Source organism: Oncorhynchus nerka, linkage group LG27, assembly GCF_034236695.1.
Source record: "Oncorhynchus nerka isolate Pitt River linkage group LG27, Oner_Uvic_2.0, whole genome shotgun sequence".
In the NCBI taxonomy this organism is placed as follows: domain Eukaryota; kingdom Metazoa; phylum Chordata; class Actinopteri; order Salmoniformes; family Salmonidae; genus Oncorhynchus; species Oncorhynchus nerka.
In genome coordinates, this window is record NC_088422.1 from 46312875 (window position 1) to 46330585 (window position 17711).

General features: G+C 42.3%; 2 protein-coding genes across 2 annotated transcripts in view; both read right to left on the reverse strand.

Annotated features, from left to right (window-relative positions):
• Positions 1-5900, reverse strand: part of npdc1b (neural proliferation, differentiation and control, 1b) — a 52415-nt gene extending 46515 nt beyond the window's left edge. The window contains exon 1 of the mRNA XM_029638414.2: positions 5438-5900. Coding sequence (XP_029494274.1) covers positions 5438-5546 — 109 coding nt within the window. The 5' untranslated portion in view covers positions 5547-5900. The remainder of the gene's footprint in view (positions 1-5437) is intronic.
• A 1056-nt stretch (positions 5901-6956) lies between these two features.
• LOC115111887 (protein Niban 2-like) overlaps positions 6957-17711 on the reverse strand; it is a 57805-nt gene continuing 47050 nt past the window's right edge. Inside the window, exons 11-14 of the mRNA XM_029638413.2 lie at positions 16876-16989; positions 12258-12365; positions 11924-12035; positions 6957-9881 (exon numbers count right to left, since the gene is read on the reverse strand). Of these exons, the coding sequence (XP_029494273.1) occupies positions 8566-9881; positions 11924-12035; positions 12258-12365; positions 16876-16989 (1650 nt within the window). The 3' untranslated portion in view covers positions 6957-8565. The remainder of the gene's footprint in view (positions 9882-11923; positions 12036-12257; positions 12366-16875; positions 16990-17711) is intronic.

Genomic DNA, 17711 nt, shown 5'->3' on the forward strand with positions numbered 1-17711 from the left:
TTTTGATTCCATATGGCATAATGGATAATATTACAAAACCCTCCAAAGTGGCGTTGGGGGTGAAGTATACGACATCATAAAATCTATTTACTTGAACAACACATGTAGCATTAAAATGAACAATAAAACTATAGAGTTTTTTGCACAAGGGCGAGGGGTGAGACAAGGGTGCAGTTTAAGTCCAACATCTATATCAACGAACTAGCAGTGATTTTGGACCGATCTGCAGCCCCTGGACACACCCTCAAAGATGAAGTCAGATTCCTGCTCTATGCAGATGACTTTGTCCTACTGTCACCAACAGAGCAAGGTCTACAGGAACAACTTAACATTATTTGGGAATACAGCATCAACTTACAGAAAACCAAAGTTGTGGTTTTCCAGAAAAAGGCCAGGAATCAGAGCAGCAGACACTCCTTCAAATGAGGAAATACCATGGTTGAATATGCCCAATTGTACAACTACCTGGGACTAAAATTCAGTGCCTCTGGTGGATTTGGTCTCGCAGTTAATGCACTAAAAGAAAAAGCCTGCAAACCATTTTACACCATAAAAAAACATTTCTCAAAAATAGATATTCATATCCAAATCTGGTGCAAAATATTCAATAGTGTAATTTTACCAATTGCACTATATGGAAGTGAGGTTTGGGGTCCAACCCGTAATTACGATTATGAGCTTTGGGAGAAAAAACACATAGAAAATCCACATACAGAATTTTGCAGAATTATCCTAAATATCCAAAAGAAAGTACCAAATAATGCATGCAGAGCGGAACTCGGACGATTCCCTTTCAATTGTAAATATAAAAGAAAAGGACAAACATTTTGGCATCATTTCAGGTTAAGCCCCAAAACATGCTTACAATTCAAAGCACTGGAAGCCCAAGAGCTGAACCCTGAAAAGAGTCCCCTATGTCAGTGGTTAAAAACACTAAACAACCCTATTATCCAAACAAGGAAATTCATCAAATTGTTACAAAAATGAAAACCTACTTGACAAATTGTGAAGATGAAACAAAAACACAGAATAAACTAAATTGCTATTTGGCAATCAAAAGGTAATACAAATTGGCAGAATATCTCTACTATGTCAGAGATACAAGACAGAGACCGATCCTGACCAAATACTGGCTCAGCGACCACCAATTAGCTAAAGAAAAAGGGAGACACAAAAAACAGGGCTAACCAAAGAATGTCTGTGGTCCCTGCAGCCAGGGGAGGTAGAGACTAGAGGTTGACCGATTAATTAGGACCGATTTCAAGTGTTCATAACAATGGGAAATCGGTATTTTTGTACACCGATTTGGCCAATTTCTCTCTCTTTTTTTTACAACTTTATTTAACCTTTATTTAACTAGGCAAGTCAGTTAAGAACACATTCTTATTTTCAATGACGTCCTAGGAACGGTGGGTTAACTGCCTTGTTCAGGGGCAGAATGACAGATTTTTACCTTGTCAGCTCGAGGGATTCAATCTTGCAACCTTACAGTTCACTAGTCCAACGCTCTAACCACTTGATTACATTGCACTCCACGAGGAGACTGCCTGTTACTCAAATGCAGTAAGCCAAGGTAAGTTGCTTGCTAGCATTAAACGTATCTTATAAAAAACAATCAATCAATCATAATCACTAGTTCACTACACATGGTTGATGATATTACTAGTTTATCTAGCGTGTCCTGCGTACCTAACCAATGTGTACATAACCATAAACATCAATGCCTTAATTAAAATCAATACACAGATGTATTTTTAAACCTGCATATTTAGCTAAAAGAAACCCAGGTTAGCAGGCAATATTTACCAGGTGAAATTGTGTCACTTCTCTTGCGTTCATTGCACGCAGAGTCAGTGTATATGCAACAGTTTGGACCGCCTAATTTGCCAGAATTTTACGTAATTATGACATAACATTGAAGCTTGTGCGATGTAACAGGAACATTTAGACGTATGGATGCCACTCGTTAGATAAAATACGGAACGGTTCAGTATTTCACTGAAAGAATCATCTTGTTTTCGAGATGATAGTTTCCAGATTCGACCATATTAATGACCTATGGCTTGTATTTCTGTGTGTTATCATATTATAACTAAGTCTATGATTTGATAGAGCAGTCTGACTGAGCGATGGTAGGCAGCAGCAGGCTCGTAAGCATTCATTCAAACAGCACTTCAGACTTAAAACATATCAACTCCCAAGATTAGGCTGGTGTAACCGATGTGAAATGGCTAGCTAGTTAGCGGGGTGCCGCTAACAGCATTTCAAATGTCACTCGCTCTGAGACTTGGAGTGGTTGTTCCCCTTGCTCTGCATGGGTAACGCTGCTTTGAGGGTGGCTGTTGTCGTTGTGATCCTGGTTCGAGCCCAGGTAGGAGCGAGGAGAGGGACGGAAGCTATACTGTTACACTGGCAATACTAAAGTTCCTATAAGAACATCCAATAGTCAAAGGTTAATGAAATACAAATGGTAGAGAGAGAAATAGTCCTATAATAACTACAACCTAAAACTTCTTACCTGGGATAATTGAAGACTTGCTTTCATATGATCTCATGTTCTGAGCAAGGAACTTAAACGTTAGCTGTCTTACATGGCACATTATGCACTTTTACTTTCTTCTCCAAAACTTTGTTTCTGCATTATTTAAACCAAATCGAACATGTTTCATTATTTATTTGAGGCTAAATTGATTTTATTGATGTATTATATATATATTAAGTTAAAATAAGTGTTCATTCAGTATTATTGTAATTGTCATTATTACAACAAAAACATATATTTTTTTTAAAGGCCGATTAATCGGAATCGGCTTTTTTTTTGGGTCCTCCAATAATCGGTATCGGCGTTAGAAAAATCATAATCGGTCGACCTCTAGTAGACAGAGATGCACTTTCTCCTCTACTGTGAGAAATACTCCCAAATAAGATCATATTTTGTCAATAAAATATCTCAATCAATTCCTAATTTCTGTGCATTTACTAATAATATAAAAAAAGGTGGGAATTATTTTGGGTGGGGGATTTTTTTTTATATTACTGCCAGATATGCATATGCCATAGCCTGAGGGACACCTCATGATAATGAATTCCTTGAAGTATTTGCATTGTACATAACTTACAAGTAATACAGTGTAATCATCTATGTACATTATATTGTTAATTTATTAGCCATTCACCTTTCTATAATCTTAATTAAATGTATCGACCCAAGATTTCACAATACAACAGCAGTATTGTGCATTCGGAAAGTATTCAGACCCCTTCACTTTTCCCACATTTTGTTACAGCTTTATTGTAAAATGGATTAAATAAATGTTGTTTTTCCTCAATCTACACATAATAACCCATAATGACAAAGTGAAAACAGATTTCTGAAAACGCATTAAAATAAAATGACATTTACATAAGTATTCAGCCCCTTTGCTAGAAGACTCGAAATTGAGCTCAGGTGCATCCAAATGTATGTAGCATTGAAGGTTCCCAAGAACACAGTGGCCTCAATCATAAAAACACGGAAATACCTTATTTACATAATTATTCAGACCCTTTGCGATAGGACTCGAAATTGAGATCAGGTGCATCCTGTTTCCATTGACCATCCTTGAGATGTTTTTACAACTTGATTGGAGTCCACCTGGGGTAAATTCATTTGATTGACCATGATTTGGAAAGGCAACCCACAGTTAACAGTGCACGTGAGAGCAAAAACCAAGCCATGAGGTCAAAGAAATTGTCCGTATATCTCAGAGACAGGATTGTCTCATGGGACAGATCTGGGGAAGAATACCAAAAAAGTCTGCAGCATTGAAGGTCCCCAAGAACAGTGGCCTCCTCCATTCCTAAATGGAAGAAGTTTGGAACCACCAACACTCTTCCTAGAGCTGATGCACCCAGCCAAACTGAGCAATCGGGGGAGAAGGGCCTTGTTCTGGAAGGTAACCAAGATCCCGGATGGTCACTGACAGGGCTCCTTTGTGGAGACTGGAGAACTTTCCAGAAGGACAACCATCTCTGCAGCACTCCACCAATCAGGCTTTTATGGTAAAGTGAGCAGACGGAAGCCACATGACAGCTTGCTTGGAGGCAACGAAAGGACTCTCCGACCATGAGAAACATGATTCTCTGGTTTGATGAAACATTGAAGTCTTTGGCCTGAATGCCAAGCGTCACATCTGGAAGAAACCTGGCACCATCCCTACGCTGAAGGATGGTGGTGGCAGCCTCATGCTTGTGGGGATGTTTTTCAGAGACAGACTCCTAGACTAGTCAGGATCGGGGGGAAAGATGAACGGAGCAAAGTACAGAGAGATCCTTGATGAAAACCTGCTCCAGAGCTCTCAGGACCTCAGACTGGGGTTAAGGTTCACCTTCCAACAGGACAACAACCCTAAGCACACAGCCAAGGAAACGCAGGAGTGGCTTCGGGAAAAGTCTCTGAATGTCCTTGAGTGGCCCAGCCAGAGCCCGATCGAACATATCTGGAGAGACCTGAAAATAGCTGTAAAGTGACGCTCCTCATCCAACCTGAGAGCATGAGGATCTGCAGAGAAGAATGGAAGAAACTCCCCAAATACAGGTGTGCCAAGCTTGTAGCGTCATACCCAAGGAGGCTGTAATTGCTGCCAAAGGTGCTTCAAGTACTGGGTAAACAAAGTCACGTTGTCATTATGGGGTATTGTGTGTAGATTAAAAAATATATATAACGTAACAAAATGTGGAAAAAAGTCAAGGGGTCTGAATACTTTCTGAACACACTAAGTGCTGGAATTTGTTGGCAGGGGTCTTTGATTTAATTAAGAGTGTTTTGACGTATTTCTAATACCTTTTCAGACATATGATGGTAGATGTTGTCTAAGACCCCCTTTCCATCTGTTTGACCAGAAATAAAAGCTTTAGCTTATTCCAAATGTTTTGGGTGGAAAATGGTTGACAAACCTTAATAAAAAAATTATAATATATATATATATATATATATGTGTGAGAGAGATACAGTAGACTCTTAACTTTCATTGACACCCAATATGACATGGTCATGGGTCCTTTTACTTGGAAATGACCAGAACAATCACAATGGGGATCAGTTGCCAAATATTCTAGAGCATTGCATATACATACCTTGAAGAACTGATATGATTCCTTACTCTATATTTCAGAGGCATGTTTGTTCTACATATAAACATACTTTATATATTCCAATTAAAATATCCCTTTTTCAAATCTAAAAAAGCCTATGATCAGAAATTAATAGTATTTCATCCATTTGTTGAGTTTGTGTAGGCCTAGAGTCCTACCATATGTTACCTTTTGTAGGGAACGCGGTAACACCTGCGCATTAATATGTTTACATTGACAGCATATGACATCATCCACATCGGGATCAACTTTCATAAATGTGCACACAACACGCAGACTTAAATATTAAAAGAGCTGTTCTTACCTGCCATGCATGCGCTCATAGCAACGAAGGTTGCAAAGACAGCAACCTGGGTTAGAAGCGTGGCGGCGGTTCTCTGTCGGTGATCGACACCTCTTCTCGGGGATGGCATACTGCAAAGCGCTCTTACAACTGATACAACTGAGCTGGAGATGGGGAGTCGGGGTTGATCATTCCCCCATCCCCTTAGAACAGAAAGAAGCTTTGGAAAGGTGCTCAGCTTTTGTAAATATGTAGTCAGAATGCGGAGTAGAAAAGGCGCTCAGTTGCAAGAACCAGATTCGGTAATAGAGCGCTGGTCAACGATTTTGTCTGCTATGTGTTTTGCGCAGGATCCCATTATGTCGCTTTATGTCTGACGGTTGAAGAAACGAGTGAGGGCAGGGCTGCTGTCTGTCACAGAGTTTCTATAGTGTAGTGAGAGTTACGTAGATGTCGTCACGATGCGCGCCTAATCAGCTTTACCGTACGCACAGCCGCAAATACGAGCCACAGTACCGAAGCAGGTGCATTTTAATGGACTATAGTGCCTCTAGTGCCTATTTTTTTTAAGGATTCAAATAATCTGTATAAGGGCACACTGATGATTCATACATAATATGACATGACACCAAGGTTACATAATAAAAGGCTGAAATGGATCAATTAAGTCTGGAAAAGAGATACAAAACATTGTATCTGTGTGGCTGAACCAATATCTCTTGAAATATTATCGTTTTTCGAGTGTTTGGTTTGTGGAAGATCAATACTTAATGTGGGTTATACATATTATACATTTGTAGTAGGCCTATAGTTTGTAGAGCAGGGGTATTCAACTCCTACCCTACGAGGTCCAGTCCAGAGCCTGCTGGTTCTGTTCTGATAATATAACGGCACCCACCTGGTGTCCCAGGTTTTAAATCAGTCCCTAGTTAGAGGAAAAAACACACAGTGGAACTGGCTTCCAGGTCCAGAAGTGAATTTGAGGGCTCTAGTCTGTACCCCTCAAACTCAAAGCCAGTTCCACTGCATGTTTTCATTGTTCCCCTCTAGTCAGTGACGGATTTAGACCTGTGACACAAGGTGTGTGCAGTTAATTGTGCAATGAATTTTCAGGTAGAACAGAAAACCAGGAGGCTCTGGACCTCCTAGGTTAAGAGTTGTGTACTATACATTTGGCATTTCCCAAGACAACATTTTTAAACCACAATTATTCTATGGCAGGCTACTACATTGTCCTATTCTGGAAGGTGCAACGATGCAAGGCGTAGTAGGAAGTCTTTCTTCAGACTAACTGTAGATTGTGCCCAGATGGAAATATGACAGTCAATGTGAATGCAAGACTAAATACTGCTCCACTTGAACCCAACAATCATTGATGGTCCATCCATTTTCAAAATTTGAGAGTAATTCAAATATCTCCAGCCCCATTCCTGAGCTGTTTAACAAACAAAAAAAAAGTGGCAAGATGTCCACGTCGTTTTTCAAATCCCAGACTGTCCTTTAACAAACCTTTGCATTACAAAGGAAAAACATACAAACATTTGAATCAACAATGATTTATTATCAGTAACAGTCCTGTGTATAACATTGAGTAAAATAAATCTAAAAGTACAGGCATCAAAAGGGATGCGGGACAGGGACGTCAATGCAGAGTGCAATACATAAGAAATACAAATAATTGAGATCATATTATGTGTATCAATGAAGGCAATGAAGAGAAAGTTAAAAATAAAAACGTGTCACAGCTGCTAAGACGAGCATCTGTGGAAAGACTACATGACAATGAAAAGGGTCAAAAACGTATGAAGTCAACATAGCATTAAATACAGTATGTACAGATGCTTTCTCTGTTGGGAATAGCTCAATGTTTTAACTGAGGTATTCATGTCAATAAGAATTTGTCAAATATTAAAGACAACAGGTCAAATACCATTACTCGTTTGCCTTGCTTTCCATGTCTTGCGATAACAGAACAGTTAACACATCAATATGTTTGACGGATTGTCATTTCAATTTGAAATAGAAAATAAAAAGTACTTTGAATGAGATGTTTTCTAGTATTTCATAAAGGCACTGTTACTACAGAATTGCTTGCTTCCCAGACACCTTTTCAACATATCTCAATAAATACATGTCAGAAGAATATTATTGGAGGTTGATACACAATTATAAAAGTATTGGAATTACTCTGATAGAAAAAGAGTTTCAAAAACTGACAGGAAACTTCAGAGTAGAGAGCAACTGTACGAAAGTGACAATGAAAGAACACCAATAAGCTGACAACAATGGACATATCAGTTGTTGAACCTATTGGAATAAATACTCTTGATTTTGAATTTAGCCATGGCTAGCTATACTGTAGCTTTGCTCATGTTGTCATGGTCCACTCTAAATACAATTGAACACAAACTAGAGTCAGACCCTTGACAGCTTTTGGATTCAGGATAAAGCCAATTCAAGTGGTTGAGCAGATCATAGAGGACAAATCAATGATGATATTGAACGTTATATACCCCACCAAGAACACCTGAAGTGTGTGAGTTAATTTCATATTCACAGCACACCATAATATGGACACAACTGGGTCTTTCTATTGTGCTCCTCATTCACTACCCAGTGAATATATAGTTAAAAAAAAAAAAAGGACAATGGGGTGAGTCCCTAATCTGGTTCCAGATCAGTTTGTGGCCTTTCTAATTCCAAAGCTGCCATTGCCAAGCCATGTTTTTTTGTTTTGTTATGACAATGAGTGACAGTGAGAGTTGGCATGAGCGCACAAACATCCGGCACTCAAGCCACAATGCACATGCTATCAACTGGAATGTGGACGTAATCTGTCAAAATATAGAAACAATAGGAAAACAACATATACAGGCATTGAAGTTGCACCTGAACCCCGATCAATGTACATACAGACTGATGATTTGGTAGAGGTGGATAATAATGGTGAAAAAAAGTAACTGTTATTAAGAGAATAATCTTGACAATGAAAACTAAGCGGTAAAATTATTGGCAAAACTACTGTATACAAACAATTTCCATTGATGAAATTGTCTATGCTATTGTGAGATTAATTGTGTATAATATCCCGGTCTTGGTAAAAAAAAACGAATTCCAAATTGACACCAGCATACAGCCCAAACAATGACTCATTCCACACTGGGGCCGTCTGCCTTCTCGGAGTCCTTCTTCTGCGCTGCTGCTCCCTCCTGGGCCACAGTCACTCCCTCTCCCCCTGCCTCAGGGATCACCTCTGCTGCCTCTGGCTCCTCTGTACTGGGGGCAGCCTTCTCCACCGCCTCACTGGTGGGAGACTGGAAGCCACTGTCGTCATGTGGAGGTGGAGGGGGCAGGGAGTTCAAATCCACCGTGGGTTGTGGATTTGCTCTCTGGACATTTGAAGTGCTCTCAGTGCTCTCCGACTCCTCTGGCATTGGTGCAGGGACAGGGACTTTCTCCAGGGCTGTTGTTGTGGCTGCAGGAATTTCTGTTTGTGTGGGTGCAGGCACTTGGAACTCTGTGTCCAGGGCTGTTGGTATGGGGATCTCCTCTTGTGCTATGGGTGTTACTGCTACTGCTTCTATCTGCGTTGAGGGTAGGGAAGATACCGCCTCTGAACTAGGAGACGTATCCTCTTGGGTTAGAGCTGCTGGTGCCGAAGCCTCTTCCGGAACTGTTTTCAGAGATTCCTTCTGTTTGCTTGAGGGTACACTTCTAACCTCCTGGCTTGAGGGGGACACTTCTGCTGCGGTCTCCTGTGAAACTGCAGCCACCTCCACGCCTGGCTCGCTGTCCTCTTCCTGCACAGCATTCTCTATCTCCTGTATGGCACTCTCGATGGCTGATGCTGTGTTCTCAGAGTCCTGTAAGGAGCTCTCAATCTCTAGGTACTTCTCCTCACGCTCAGCTTCCTGGGTCACACCCTCTGAGATTTTGGTCTGCACCTCTGGGGCCACACTCACGATCGTCACCGACTCTCCTCCTTTCAGGACGGACCCGTTCGTTAGGGCAGGGGATGGACTGTTCTCAGGCTGGACAGGAGGTGGAGGAGCTTTCCTCTTTTCTTTTGGAGTGGTTGCATTAACTTTGACTGGATCCTGGTGGATGATCTCTGGAGACGATGGAGCATCCTGATCCTCCCCCTCTCCCTCCCTCTCCTCAGGGATGCCATCCACACTGGGCACCTCGAGGCAGGACTCGTTGACCAGGATGGGGGAGCCATCCAGCTGGATCATAGAGACCACCTGCTTCATCCTGCGCCTCCTATGGGCCTCCCCACTATCACCAGTCTCTTCCCCCTCTCCCTCATCTTGTCCCCGTCCTTCCTCTGGTCCTGTCCCGTACTCCCCGGCCCAATCAATGGCAGGGTTGTCCCCCAGCAGGTGCAGGTTGGGGTCACTGCTGGTCAATACAATGCTGTCCCTGTACAGGTTGTGTCTCCTCTGGACTGCTGCCTCCTTCACAGCTACACAGGGAGGAAGAAAGAAAGGATAGAAAGAGAGAGAGAAAGGTCATTAAGACATTGTACACCGGAGGTCCGTTCCATTCAATTTCAGAAATTAATGACACCCACCATCTCAGATTGTTCTGAAATGGTGTCTGTAGTTGCATTATTTGTTTTAACATTATATATGTACTTCAATATTATTTTGTTGAAAGACATTTGGAATTCTGAGAAATTAAGCTAATTGATTGCACAAATAGGCAATTTCAATTTACAGGATTCATATAATATGAATTAAATATAATGCCCAAACCCAGATTTCATGGCCTCTGCATTTCTTATTGACCAAGCTGAAAAAAGGCCCTAATCAGAAAGTTCAGACCCCCCCCCCTCCCCCACTTAAAACACAAGTGACCAGCAAAATATATAAAAGTAACAGCATGAACAGCGGCATCTAGTGGGAAAAACCTGGTACTTTCACACTATTTTATGAGCAGAAATGCAAGCGACTTCAATGGCAAATTTGTCTGAACGGGGAGGGAAATAACTTCACAAAGTTCACTGAAAATGCATTACATAGTATGAATAAACAATAATTCAAGCCGCAGTGTGATACTACCTGTCAAATATAGATAACTGATACTGTATACTGGCCATTGGGATGGGCTTGGGGCGGGTCCGTGGGAGGCTTTTGACCATTTATTTGGATTTCTCATGTTTTATACATTATTAAGAAGTGGTTTGCACCAAACTGGAAGATGGGTAATATATTTATTGAATATTATATGAATCCTATCAATTAAAATGGCAAATATGTGCAACATTATATTTAATTTCTCAAATGTTTCAAATAATCTTTCAACAAAATAATGCTTATATTATCTGTTTCTAACTATAGAAACAATTTCAGAACAATCAGAAATGGAGTCTGTCAATCTTATTTCTTGTGCTTTTGAGGTGAAACGACTCAGGAGCGGTATCTCTTCTAACACATCGATTTTGCATATCACTAGAGCATGGAGTTTTTCCTAGTGAGGTAATTTGGTGACGAAGAACTCTGGGGCCTAAATATAGCCTGTGAGTACTCGTATTCCATACACTGAATACACAAGACAGGGATCATCAACTAGATTCAGCACCGGGACAATCTTTTCTTGAGTGGATGGTCAGGGGGCCGGAACATAATTACAAACCATTTGCAAACTGCAAATTGACACACTCAGAAGCCCAACAGATATAATGTTTGACTGAAACATAATTTTAAACCTTGCTTATTTGCATATGCTCACATACACTGAGTGTACAAAACATTAGAAACACCTTCCTAATATTGAGTTGCACCTCTTTCGCCCTCAGAACAGCCTCAATTAAGCGTTTCACAGGGATGCTGGCCCAGGTTGAATCCAATGCTTCCCACAATTGTGTCAAGTTGGTTGGATGTCCTTTGGGTGGTGGACCATTTTTGATACACATGGGAAACCTTTGAGCGTGAAAAACCCAGCAGTGTCGCAGTTCATGACATTCAAACCGGTGTGCCTGGCACCTACTACCATCCCCGTTCAAAGGCACGTAAAGCTTTTGTCTTTCCCATTCACCCTCCGCATGGCACACATACACAATCCATGTCTCAATTGTCTCAAGGCTTAAAAATCCTTCTTTAATTGATTTCGTCCTCTTCATCTACACTGATTGAAGTGAATTTAACATCAATAAGGAATCATAGCTTTCACCTGGATTTACCTGGTCAGTTTGTCATGGAAAAAGCAGAAGTTCCTAATGTTTTGTACACTCACTGGGTGCAGATTTGCTTGTGTTTCTATAGTATTTTATGTTGAACCCTATTTATGTTGAATACATTTTTTGCTCAGAAAACTTGGAGGGCCAAATGAAATCACAGCCAGTTGGTTAACCCTGACATAAGGCATTGAAATATAAGAGAAGTATATGCCTGCGTCCCAAATGGCACCCTATTCCTCCTATTGATCAGGGCCCATTGTAATGCAATACAAAGGGAGTAATGGTGCCATTAAGGACAAAGCCACTGTTTCCATTGTGAGACTCACCCATCATGATGTCCTTCATGACAGAGTGCAGCACCACTTCCTCAAAGATGTTCTCCACCAGGATGAAACGAGAGAAGTCCTCAAAAATCAGCTCCTGGAAACGAGGCAGCTCCTGGACACAGCAGAGGAACAAGTATGAGAACAGAGGACCCATAAAAGGTGTCATACACACTCAGGAATACACTCAGGAGAGACATGCAGAGAAACAGTAAGTTAACAGTATGAGTGACAAAGGGAATGCTATTGCATGGAAGTGTAATGTCAGTTTCACACAATGTATGCATTTGACCCGTCCTAGACACACTGTCTAGCCGGCTACAGCTGCTAGACTTACAGATGCGACGGAGGGAGTGAGCTGCTTCAGCATGTAAGGGATGAAAATCTGAAGAAGAGCCTCTCGGAAGAACCTCTTCCGGACTGTGCTGCTGTCATAGTCAAATTTCTGTGGACAGACAGGAGCGAAATAAAAGACAGGAGATGTTATGATTTTTTAAAGAACATTTATGTAGTATCAATCAGCTCAATCCTACATTTTCCAAGATGGAGTAGCAGCAATACGTTTTTGTCCCGAGTAAATATTCAGCTTTTTTCATCTTTCTGTATACATTTCAAACTCTTTTTCCATTTTAGAATTAAATACAGCTTTCTGCAACCCACCTCACCCAACGTGGTACAGATCTGCTATTTTTTAGACCTTATAACCAGAACCTCCATCAGAAGCTAGCCTTCAGAAGCTATCCAGCTAATTAGCTACTAGCTATTTAGTCATTGTTAGCCACTGCTAGCAGTCTTTACCTTTAGCACAGACACCAGCCGCTTTAGCCTGGATAATATCTGCACAGCACGATATCAGCCCGAAGCATATCGGACTGCTTTTTTCCCCCAATACATCACCGGATTCCTGCCACAAGCTCTGGACCATTACACCGGATCATCGCAGCTAGCTAGCTGCTACCAAGTGGCTATCGTGGCTAACGCCCCTTTCCAGAAGCAAGCACCAGTTAGCCTTGAGCTAGGCCCAGTCCCCCAGCTAGCAAACACAGTACACCAACTACAATACCTCTCTTGCCAATTGGCCTGGACCCTTTGTCGACACGGAGCCCCTCCGATCCATCACGACTGGTCTGCTGACGTATTTCGGCCAAAGTGCTCTCAACCGGCCTCTGAGCGCCGTGTCTCCAACTCGCATAGCGTAGTGATGACTGCCGAGCGGCTCCCTTTTTCATCCATTGCTGCTTATTGGACTCTATGATCACTCGGCTACACAGCTGATGCCAACTGGACTGTTCATTAACACAGTACTTCATTTGGTTTATCTGTCGGTGCCAGCCTCGAACTCAGGCCCTGTGTGTAGCCAACTGACCCTCTCTGCCCATTCATCGCCATTTACACGTTATTGTGGTCTTAGCTTTTTACCCGTTGTTGTCTTAGCCCTCCCAATCAACACCTGTGATTGCTTTATGCCTCCCTCTAATGTCAATATGCCTTGTATACTGTTGTTTAGGGTAGTTCTCATTGTTTTTGTTTTACTGCGGAGCCTCTAGTCCCAGTCTTCATGCCTAGATTAGCTCCCCCCACCCCCCACACATGCGGAGACCTCACCTAGCTTAACTGGCGCTCCCAGAGATGCAACCTCTCTCATCGTCACCCAATGCCTAGGTTTACCTACACTGTATTCGCACCCTACCATGCCCTTGTCTATGCATTATGCCCTGAATCTATCCTACCACGCCCAGAAGTTTGCTCCTTTTACTCTCTGCTCGAACGCACTAGACGACCAGTTCTTATAGCCGTTAGCCGTAGCCTTATCCTTCTCCTCCTCTGGTGATGTAGAGGTTAACCCAGGCCCTGTGTGTCCCCAGGCGCTCTCATTTGTTGACTTCTGTAACCGTAAAAGCCTTGTGTTCATGCATGTAAACATCAGATTGCTATTCCCTAAGATTGCTTTAGCACACGCCGCCAACCCTGATGTCCTAGCAGTGTCTGAATCCTGGCTTAGAAAGGCCACCAAAAATTCTGAAATTTCCATCCCCTATTACAACATTTTCCGTCAAGATAGAACTTTTAAAAATGAATCTCTCCAAATAAGTCTCTCACTGTTACCGCTTGTTATAGACCACCCACCGCTCCCAGCTGTGCACTGGACACTATACGTGAATTGATCGCCCCGCATCGATCGTCAGAGTTCGTACTGTTAGGTGACTTAAACTGGGATATGCTTAACACCCCGGCCGTCCTACAATCTAAGATAGATGCCCTCAACCTCACACAAATTATCAAGGAACCTACCAGGTACAACCCCAAATCCGTAAACATGGGCACCCTCATAGATATCATCCTGACCAACCTGCCCTTCAAATACACCCCTGCTGTTTTTAACCAGGATCTCAGTGAACACGGCCTCATCGCCTGCGTCCGTTATGGGTCCACGGTCAAACGACCACCCCTCATCGCTGTCAAACGCTCCCTAAAACACACAGGCCTTTCTAATCGACCTGGCCCAGGTATCCTGGAAGGATATTGACCTCATCCAGTCAGTAGAGGACGCCTGGTTGTTCCTCACCATCTTAAATAACCATTCAAAAAATGTAGATCTAAGAACAGATATAGCCCGTGGTTCACTCCAGACTTGACTGTCCTTGCACACTGCACAAGCTTCGAATAGTCCCCTTGATATGAAACTTTTCAGGGAAGTCAGGAACCATTATACACAGTCAGTTAGGAAAGCAAAGGATAGCTTTTTCAAACTGAAATTTGCATCCTGCAGCACTAATTCCCAAAGGTTTTGGGACACTAAAGTCCATGGAGAATAAGAGCACCTCCTCCCAGCTGCTCACTGCACTGAGGCTAGGAAACACTCACCACCGATAAATCCACGATAATAGAACATTTCGATAAGCATTTCTCTACGACTGGCCACGCTTTCCACCTGGCTACCCCTACCCTCTCCTTCTAAAACTTTCTAAAATTATCCACCACCATTGTCGCAACCCCTATTACTAGTCTATTCAACCTCTCTTTCATATCGTCTGAGATTCCTAAAGATTGGAAAGCGGCCACGGTCATCCCCCTCTTCAAAGGGGGAAACACTCTAGACCCAAACTGTTACAGACCTATATCCTTCCTGCCCTGCCTTTCTAAATTCATCGAAAGCCAAGTGAACAAACAGGTCACAGACCATTTTGAATCCCACCGTACCTTCTTCGCTATGCAATCCGGGTTTCCGAGCTGGTCACGGGTGCACCTCAGCCACGCTCAAGGTCCTAAACGATATCATAACTGCCATTGATTTTTTTTTAAACAGTACTGTCCAGCCGTTTTCATCGACCTGGCCAAGGCTTTCGACTCTGTATCGGCAGACGACACCATTTTGTATACATCTGGCCCTTCCTTGGACACTGTGTTAACAAACCTCCAAACGAGCTTCAATGCCAAACACTCCTTCCGGGGCCTCCAACTGCTCTTAAACGCTAGTAAAACTAAATGCATGCTCTTCAACCGATTGCTGCCCGAACCGGCCTGCCCGCCTAGCATCACTACTCTGGACTGTTCGGACTTAAAATATGTGGACAACTTTAAATACCTAAATGTCTGGCTAGACTGTAAACTCTCCTTCCAGACTCATATTAAGCATCTCCAATCGGGGCGGCAGGGTAGCCTAGTGGTTAGAGCGTTGGACTAGTAACCGGAAGGCTGCAAGTTCAAACCCCTGAGCTGACAAGGTACAAATCTGTCGTTCTGCCCCTGAACAGGCAGTTAACCCACTGTTCCTAGGCCGTCATTGAAAATAAGAATTTGTTCTTAACTGACTTGCCTGGTTAAATAAAGGTAAAATAAAAAATAAAAAATAAAAATCCCAAATTTAATCTAGAATCGGCTTCCTATTTCGCAACAAAGCCTCCTTCACTCATGCTGCTAAACATACCCTCGTAAAACTTACTATCCTGCCGATCCTTGACTTTGGCAATGTCATTTAGAAAATAGCCTCAAACACTCTATTCAGCAAATTGGATGCAGCCTATCACAGTGCCATCCGTTTTATCACCAAAGCCCCATATACTACCCACCACTGCGACCTGTATGCTGGCTGGTCCTCGCTACATATTAGCCACCAAACCCACTGGCTCCAGGTCATCTATAAGTCTTTGCTAGGTAAAGCTCCGCCTTACTCAGCTCAATGGTCACCATAGCAACACCCACCCGTAGCACACGCTCCAGCAGGTATATTTCACTGGTCATCCCCAAAGCCAACACCTCCTTTGGCAGCCTTTCCTTCCAGTTCTCTGCTGCCAATGACTGGAACGAATTGCAAAAATCACTGAAGTTGGAGACTTATATCTCCCTCACTAACTTCAAGCATCGGCTGTCAGGGCAGCTTACCGATCGGTGTAGCTGTACACAGCCCATCTGTAAATAGCCCATCCAACCTACTACCTATCTCATCTCCATTGTTGTTTTGTTTTTTTTCTGCTCTTTTGCACAGCAGTATATCTACTTGCACATCCTCATCTATCACTTCAGTGTTAATTGCTAAATTGTAATTACTTCGCCACTATGGCCTATTTATTGGCTTTACCTCCTTACTTAATTTGCACACACTGTATACATATTTTATATTGTGTTATTGACTGTACGTTTGTTTATCCCATTTGTAACTCTGTGTTGTTGTTTTTGTCACACTGCTTTGATTTATCTTGGCCAGGTCACAGTTGTAAATGAGAACCTGTTCTCAACTGGCCTACCTGGTTAAATACAATTGATAAAAATACAATGTTATCCATCCATGTGCCTTGCAAGCCATATATGACATTTTTGTGTGCTTATCTAGATTCACTGGTTTTACACACCAACTAAACTTTTTTGGGGGGAGAGCGCAATGGTCTTGAGTAGTCATCGTGCCTATGTCATGGTGTGCACTGGGCCAACAGCCATCCCTTTCCTGTCTGCCTTACCTTGATGACCCGGTCCTGGCAGCGCTGGATGTTCTTACAGAGACCCTCTGGCCCCTGGTCCTCCAGACTCTGGTGAAGGATCTGCTCAAAGGTGTACACCGCATCGTCCATTTGCTGCACAGATAAAGGTTTGTTTATCAGTTTACATTTTAGTCATTTAGCAAAACGCTGTTATCCAGAGTGACTTACAGTCAGTGCATTCAACTAAGCTTAGTAGTGGAAAAACAACCACAAATCACAGTCATTGCAAGTAAACCTATCTTTAAAAATGGTCTATACTCTACCAGACAGAAAGAGAACGCAGAGAAATCGGTTTATAAAATGGATCATCATGTGGGCATGTTGGTAACTCAATAAAAACTGGTGAACTCCACTAAGCAGTCATCCGACAGTGTATAGATAAAGTCCATGATTTGCCTGTTTGCTGAAATCACAAAATGCCAAGCCAAGAACAAAACATTCCATAAGATTTCATATATTCACCACAAGGGGACACTATCTTCCCAACAATTCCTTTTAAAGTGTAGCATAACAAAATAGGATTGCTTTCTATATACTAGTTGAATCCTGTCCAAAAAAAACCTTCCCTCCCTCCATTCTAAACTAATCACACTCTGAACCCTGAGGGTAGATCTTTGCTATTGTATATCTGAACTATAAACAGAATCTTGGATGCAAAGCAACGTTCAATTGTTGAACTCTCCGAGACCTTAGCCCCTGTCTGAGAGGTCTAACCCCCAGCAGCTTCTAGCCACTACAAAGAGAACAGCCTATGTGATTCACAGTGGGGGACAGAGTGGTGAATACTTGGCTCTAGGATATCTCTCCAACAACCA